This window comes from Coffea arabica, chromosome 9e (assembly GCF_036785885.1).
Source record: "Coffea arabica cultivar ET-39 chromosome 9e, Coffea Arabica ET-39 HiFi, whole genome shotgun sequence".
NCBI lineage: Eukaryota > Viridiplantae > Streptophyta > Magnoliopsida > Gentianales > Rubiaceae > Coffea > Coffea arabica.
The window spans coordinates 6,298,641-6,306,111 of record NC_092327.1 but is presented as its reverse complement, the minus strand read 5'-3'; the positions used below and the strand labels follow the sequence as shown (position 1 = coordinate 6,306,111).

At 34.0% G+C, this 7,471-nt stretch overlaps 1 protein-coding gene across 2 annotated transcripts; it reads right to left on the bottom strand.

Moving 5' to 3' along the window:
• Window positions 1-1,679: 1,679 nt before the first annotated feature.
• Window positions 1,680-4,821, bottom strand: LOC140014891 (phosphoserine phosphatase, chloroplastic-like). 2 transcript variants are annotated; one of them, XM_072066533.1, is made up of 5 exons: window positions 4,607-4,821; window positions 3,641-3,872; window positions 2,890-2,965; window positions 2,707-2,812; window positions 1,680-1,985 (listed from the first exon to the last, which is right to left on the bottom strand). In XM_072066533.1, exons 2-4 carry the CDS (start codon window positions 3,861-3,863, stop codon window positions 2,755-2,757), a joined length of 357 nt encoding a protein of 118 aa, XP_071922634.1. In that variant the 5' UTR covers window positions 3,864-3,872; window positions 4,607-4,821; the 3' UTR covers window positions 1,680-1,985; window positions 2,707-2,754. The 2 variants fall into 2 exon arrangements, with proteins under 2 accessions (XP_071922634.1, XP_071922635.1); XM_072066534.1 differs by lacking the exon at window positions 4,607-4,821 and having other exon boundaries at window positions 3,641-3,995.
• Between the last annotated feature and the right edge of the window lie 2,650 nt (window positions 4,822-7,471).

The window sequence follows — 7,471 nt, the reverse complement described above, 5'->3', positions numbered from 1 at the left end:
AGTTTGAACGAGTTTTTTTCAAGTTTAAATGTTATCAAACATAAAGGGTCATTCAAGTTTGGTTTGTCTAGTTAACGAAGCATGAAGCTCTGTTTGGATTGCCATTTTCTGCTAGAAAATTACGTCATTTTTCGTGATCACATTTCCCTACTATCTTTTTCCCTCGTGTACATCAAATCGCTACAGTAATTTTTTCATGGAAAATGCAATCCAAAGGGTAGTGTATAGAGTCTGTTTTGATGTTCGGGAAATAAGTGGTAGTGGTCCAATGTTGCCAGAGTCTGACAAATATTGACGGAAATGAAGATGAAAACGCAGCAATCCGGCTCTGTTCGGTGGAGAAGGATAAGATTATTAATTTTTGAAATTGCAGTATTAGTCCTTAAAATTTTCTAGCCTTTATAATTTTACACCAAAACTTATTTTAGGTTCTTTCAATTAGGTCCTCAGGATTAGATTAGGTGATTATTGGTTAATTAATGCTTCAATTTGTCGAGTTAAGTTCTAATTTATTTTATTTTCTCTTTTTAAAAGTGATGTAAGGCGTAGGTGCATGTAATTTTGTATTCCTTTTCTTTTCTTTTCTCTTCACTTAATTACTTTTCATTTTTGCTATTATTATGGAATTAGATTGTGCGGACCGTGAGCGCGTTGCTTCTAGGCCTTTCCAATGGAATCCTCGGAATTAATCTTTTTGATTATTTCACTTTATTGTTTATGCATGTTTTATGTGTTTAGATATTAATTACTTACATGTTATGTGTTTAATAATAGATTAACTCAACTTTGGCCTTATACTTAGGAGAATAAAGTTAAACTCGCAACTAGTTTGTTAGGTCTAGGGCGGTGCTTGAGGTAAAACTTCAACATCTCCCCTTCCCAAATGTAGCTTCTGAACACATTTCTTTGATTTTGAAATTTCAAAAGGCTTGGAGTTGTCTAGTTAAAGGGTTTTAATGTGTTTTTTTCAAAATAAAAATTATCTTTTTTTTAAAGATGACTCGGTGCACCTAAATTCAATACCGAGTGGCGACCTCAAAATTTTCAAAAACCCTTTTTCTAGACTTTAATGGGCTCAAATCTGTCGCCTTTGCAAAGTTCCATTTTAGGCTCTTTTTCTTTTTATTTTCATATTTTAATTTTGACCCAAAAATCATTTTAAACAATGAACTGTTATATTTTTATCTTTTTATTTGAAAATGAGGCGCGACAAAGATATCTGAAATTTATTTTCCTACTGATACTTGATGTGCCTCTTCACTTAAGCAGGTGCATCTAAATTCAATATCGAGTGATGACTCCAAATTTTTCAAAAACTCTTTTTCTAGACTTTAATGGGCCAAAATCTGTTGCCTTTGCAAAGTCCCATTAGTAGAAATAGCTCTCGTTGGGATTTACTTGATTTTTTTCCCTTAGGTTAGTTGTATTCTGTAGATGAAGTGATCATCAAACTAGACAAGATGAACACTTTTTTGCCTCAAGATCAGTTGCACCATCAACAGGAATTCCAAGAATTGATGCAACAGGCTGTTAAACTGCAGCAATTAGAATTTTGACAGTTTCAAGCACAAAGGATGCTTCCATATGAAACATGTGCGATTCTTTTGGGGATTCAAAGTAAGGAACTATTAAAACAGGTAATATTGATGCAGGAAAAGTATCAACTTGGAAGCAGTGCAGCATAAAAATCAGATTACTGAGCCTCAATTTTTTAGCCAATATTTGAACCATCAATTCAGAGAATATTTTAATCAACATCAATAATGACTATAGTATGCTAATGGGCATCTAGACATAATGGTCAATTGATCCAAGAACTCCTAGCCTCAATTGTTATCTGGATGTGAAGAAGAAAAGATATATCAAAGGCCACTCAGAGAGAAGCATATACATTGATCATTCGGCGAAATCCTCCAGAGATAATATAAACATCAGTGTTTCTAGCCTTCATCTTCTTGACTAATTCATCAATCCCACGAGAAATTCTGCAAACCAAGTAAATCAATTAACCCAGACATTTTCATTACTTGGAAAATACAGATCAACTATGGCTTGAAAAACACTAAATGGTTTAGTTTCGTGTAAAGTTCCATGCTATATAACAATACATACTGCATATTATATACAAAGCAACGTTAGATGCAAACACTCAAAAGACAGTAAAATATGATCATGCATTGTCCAAATAGAGTAGTTGCATAAAACTAATTGTTTCTTAATTATTTCACTTGAATCAGGGTTTTGTGTGCAATCAGAAGAGCACACCTTCAAGATGGCAGGCATTCTGAAAGGTCTGATATGGACATCCTAATATTAGATCTTGTTAAAATGCAAATTTTGCATGCCAAAGATATGTGTAACTCATAATCGTAATCCAAATTGAAACAACTACAAGGTGCAACTTTACATGGTTGTAGTCAAGTCATTCACAACTAAACTTCACCATTTTAGTTTTGAAAATTGCACTGCAGTAATGATAAAAACTGATTGACTGTGCACAAGATTGAGAGATAAAACAAGCAGAGTGTCTTTTTTTTGGAGGTTTATATTTGTATTTCACTTCTCCACACGTGATGATGTCCAAAGCATATGGAGCTTACATTGAATTGTTAAAAATAGTAGATGATGTATATAGGCCTCATTAACTGTCAAAAGAACTGTAGCAATTCTAGCATAAATTTCTCACTACTGAATACAGTTTCTTACCTTGGAGGTCTCTTTTTAAGGAAATCTTGGACTTGTGCTATTGAAGGATTAAACAGAGAATCTTGCAGCCAAGGCATCCTCAAAAGGAATAGAACCACTCATTGCCCTAGTAATGAGCACATAATTAGATCAAACATTTAATTCTTTGCATATCTAAATAAGTGTTTATCGAAGACATATCACCTAGTAGTCCATTCTACAACAGCCTTGCCAGCTCCGCAGAACTCAGCATGTTCATCAATGCCCTCATCTAGGCATACTGTACTATCCACGTCAAAGCATACAACATCAGCATTGCACCACACCTCAAGGATTTCTTATAAATTTAAAAGATGCATCAATTAGACATATCACCACTTAAAACTGTCCTCATTCGTACATACTATTAAATAGGGGTGTGAATCAAAATCGAAATCGGTAATTCGGAACTTTGAAATCAGAATTTTTCAAAATTTTGGTATTAGAATTTTCGACCGATTTCGATTTCGAATTCACCAATTTCGAATTCGAATTCGTTCCGAATTCAATTCGAAATTTGGTAAATTACGATTTCACCGAATTCATGAATATAAAAATTATTATTATAATATAAATGTTATAATATATATATATATATATATATATATATATATATATATATATATGAAAAACAGATTTGAAATCGAAATAGGAATTCCGAATTCAATTTCGAATTGTGAATTCGAAATCAGAATTTTCGATTTGAAAAATCTCATTATCGAATTCGAACAATTCGAAATCGGATATTCCGATTTCCATTCCGAATTACCAAATTCGAAATTTCGAATTTAATTCGAATTCGGTCGGTAAATTGGAATTTTTCAATTTTGCACACCCCTACTATTAAATGTAATTTGTCATCATATTTTATACATTGCATACAAGAAATAAAGTTTTCTCAGATCTTGAAAATTACCTTTTGATGGCAATGCTTTGTTGAACCGACCCTCTTTTGGGACTTCCAATAGCTGAACCGAAGCATTGATTGAAGTATGTGATTTAAGATTTCTCATTGCCACAAATTTATTACCAAAGGCAATTGTCTTTATCCTCAGAGAAAATGTAGGAGAAAAAACATAACTTTCGTGTGTAGAATAGGTGTGAATTGGGTTCAATTGTGTACTAATTAATCCCTCCATCAAAGCTCCCTGATTGTAGCCAAAAATAAAAACATGTTATATCATTTTCTATGTCAAAAATTCATACTGACAATCATAAAATTCATCAACAATTTGCATTAAAATTCAACTAAACACAATAACTATTAGTATATAGTGAAGTGTTGCAATAAAAAACGGAAAGAAGGGATGTAGATCAAATCCAAAATTTAGCAAAACGTGAACTTTAAGGAAGTGAATTCAATAATGAAGGAAACTCCATTTCCACATGAACTTGTACAGGCGGTTACAAGAATCAATATTATAAGTTTTAATACAGATGGCATATAAATTTAACTTACGATCACTCTTAGATGATAGATAGACCTTCAATCATTCAATAACCAATCAAAAATAACAAAATAACTTCTATGAAGCAAGATCAGAAATTGCAGTAAAAAACAATTAAATCAAATCTCTATACTTTTACTCCAAGATCTGAAGCCAAACCAATACAAGCATCATATATGCAGCAAGCAGACGAAAAAAAATGAAAAGAAAAATTGGAAAACAAAGGCCCCACTAAAGATTTGCTGAAACAGTAATGAATGAGGATACCAAAGGGTAGGTATAGTTATGTTGTGCCCAATTTCAGGGCATGAAAAGAAAAAGTAATTAATGAAAATAATTGGTTGGTCCAATGAGGAAAGCAAATTAATATAGCGGTTCAGTACAGATAGATGCTTGAAAAGATGGGACAGAGGGAAAGGAATGAGAATGCCAACAAGAAGATAAGGTAGGCGAGATGAGGAAACGAATGTTTTAGCCAATCTCAGCCTCTTATCAAGTGCTGCAACATGCTGCTACTCCATGTTATGTGCTCCTGAAATTCATGAGAAATTTTCCGCAGTAGTTCAACTGGAAAATTATGAGGAGGTTGTTGGAGAGTCTGGTAGCATTCTTGATTTTCCTCCCTTTTTGAAATTATGTCGGAAACCGAAATCACAACCCCAAACCCCCTCCGCCCAATCCCCAGCTGCACTCTGCAAATTAAAAAAAAAACTTCAGAAAACGATGTCATAATTCAGTTTTTTCCAATACATAGTTACACCTATAAAAAATCCACTATGGGAAAACGACGTTGCTTGAATTTGAGTTGATCGCTAGATCTAAAATAGATTTTATTTTATTTTTTTATTTTTGTCATTTTGCAGTTGAGCGGCACTGTTTGGATCCACAAGTTTTTCAAAAATTAATTTTTTAAATATTCTAAAAATTTTTGAAAAGTATTTTAAAAGGTACTTTTTTTTAGAGTGCATTTTTTTTAGACATAAAAAAAGGTACCCCACGCTTTTTTTTTATCAAGTTTGAGGTCTAAATCTTTATGTCCTATTACTGTATGCAGACTTCAGATAAAGTCAGTTATTAGATTCTAGATATTGGACTAAGTTAAACTCAAGTTAACATGTAGTAGAAATAGCTCTCATTGGGATTTACTTCTTAATTTTTTTTCCTTGGATTGGTTGCATTTCGTAGATGGTGGTGGTCAAACCTCCAAAAATAAAGTTAAAAATAACAGCCTAATTGCCAACCAACACAATCTCAAATTTAATTCGTAAACAGGGCAAGTAGGATCGTCTCCTCAGGGAACTGGTAGGCAAATCACACAGGAAAAAGGGGGGGAATTTTTAGCAATAGTATCAACTAATTAAAAAGGAATAAAAACTGAAATTCAAAGTTGAGTAAGATAGCGGGAACCAAATTACACAAATAACAATTAATTAAAATAACCTAGTCAAGGAATTAATCTTGGGATCCAAGCACACAACTGATCACAGATACAAGGGACAATTCATATACTCACGAATAAACTGGTTAAAGTGGTCAAACGACGCGCCCAACCACCAATCTTTCCTTAATTTTATGGTAGTCAAGAGACGCTCATAAACTACCCTCTTGTGACTAGACAACCCCAGAAACGCTCACAGGATTTAATGTAGCCACAACATTAGGAATTAGAAAAACTCAATTCTAGATGACAAACACACATGCAGATTTGTTTAGGTTAGATTAATTATCCCCACGATCCAAATTAGACCGCTTGCGAGGCGGTGCAATTGTCTCGTTTGCCACTAATCAATATGCTTAAAGGCGACGCGCCAACATCCTAATTGGCTATCAATTATTTAGACAATCGAATAACAGGCCTAATTATCCAATAAATCTAAACAATAATAACTTAGGGAAAAAATAGAGAATAATCAAATATCCATGAACATATAAATTAAAAATAAGCAATTAAAACGATCTCACAGTTATGGTGCCCCGATCCTCGATTTATTCCTTAACTAGATAAACGATCTAGCCTTGCCGCATAGTCATGACAACAAAGCCAATCAAAGTTTTCACGGAGTTTTGTTAATTGAAGAAGGAGTAAAAGATTTTTCGCCGCTAGTCTCCAAACAACGAAGAAAACAAAAGCAGAGAAAAAGTCCAAGTCCCAGATCCATCCCTAGTCTATTGCTGTCTTCTTTTTATTGTTTGCGCCGCCGTTTCCTTTTTGCTAGCCGAAATAATAGGTGGGTTTCTTCAAACAATTTGCTTCCTTTTCCCCCATTGGATTGTTACCAAAAGTCATCTTCCAATTCTATTTCCTAATCCCACGTAAGTTTAAAGTATGGCTCCAAGGAAAGGCGGTGGCCCCAGGAATAGGACCCGCAATCCGGCTTTTTCACGCAACTCTGCGTTGTCTGGCGTGGGCACGCCAGAGAAGGCGCAGTCTTCTGGAATTTGCCCTTTTTTTTATCACTTTTAACACCAATTACCTATAAGTAACACAAATACCCATTATGAGCAGAAATCCAATACTTTGCATAATAAACTGCCAAAATTAAGATCAAATAACCACAAATAAAATGCATAATTATATCCCTATCAAATTCCCCCACATCAAGACAATGCTTGTCCTCAAGCATTTCAAACTTTAAATACACAACCCAGCGAGCAAACATTTTTGCAGCAGTTGAATTCAAAACAATGGCTATTAATCAAAGCAACTATTGCCAATGTATGATTTAGATAACTGTCAAGTACTGATGACAAATTTTACGAGATAACTCTCCAACTAGCTTTTAAAACCAATGACTCTTTCAAATCCAGACTAACTAATCTAAGAATAGAAAATATCCAACCAACATTCTTTAATAACTGGTCCAACTATTAAGCAAAATCTCAACATAAAGACTCATGGATCCGCAGGCAATACAATTATTCACATACTTTCATGCTCGTATACTCTTTTTTTTTCATCATTTTCATTTTTTTTTCTGTTTCTTTTTCCTTTTTTTTTTTCTTGAAGGAAGTGCTTAGTCTTGAGCCATTCAAGTCTTTTGACGCGAACTCCGACATCTCTCCAATGAAGGAGCCCGGTTACTCAACTTTAACCACTTAAAGACCACATACTCATAGTTATCGCTGCTTTTTGACGCGAAAATCGACACTTTAGGTGAAAACCCCCGGTTACTAGTCAGTGATAACCAGCGGAGTATAGCCGAATATTATTCACAAAAAAACACCCAAGTAAAATTAAAACCATGCAAGCCTGCTTCATTTCCCTAACATGGAGAACTAAGATTAATAGTTGAACCAGT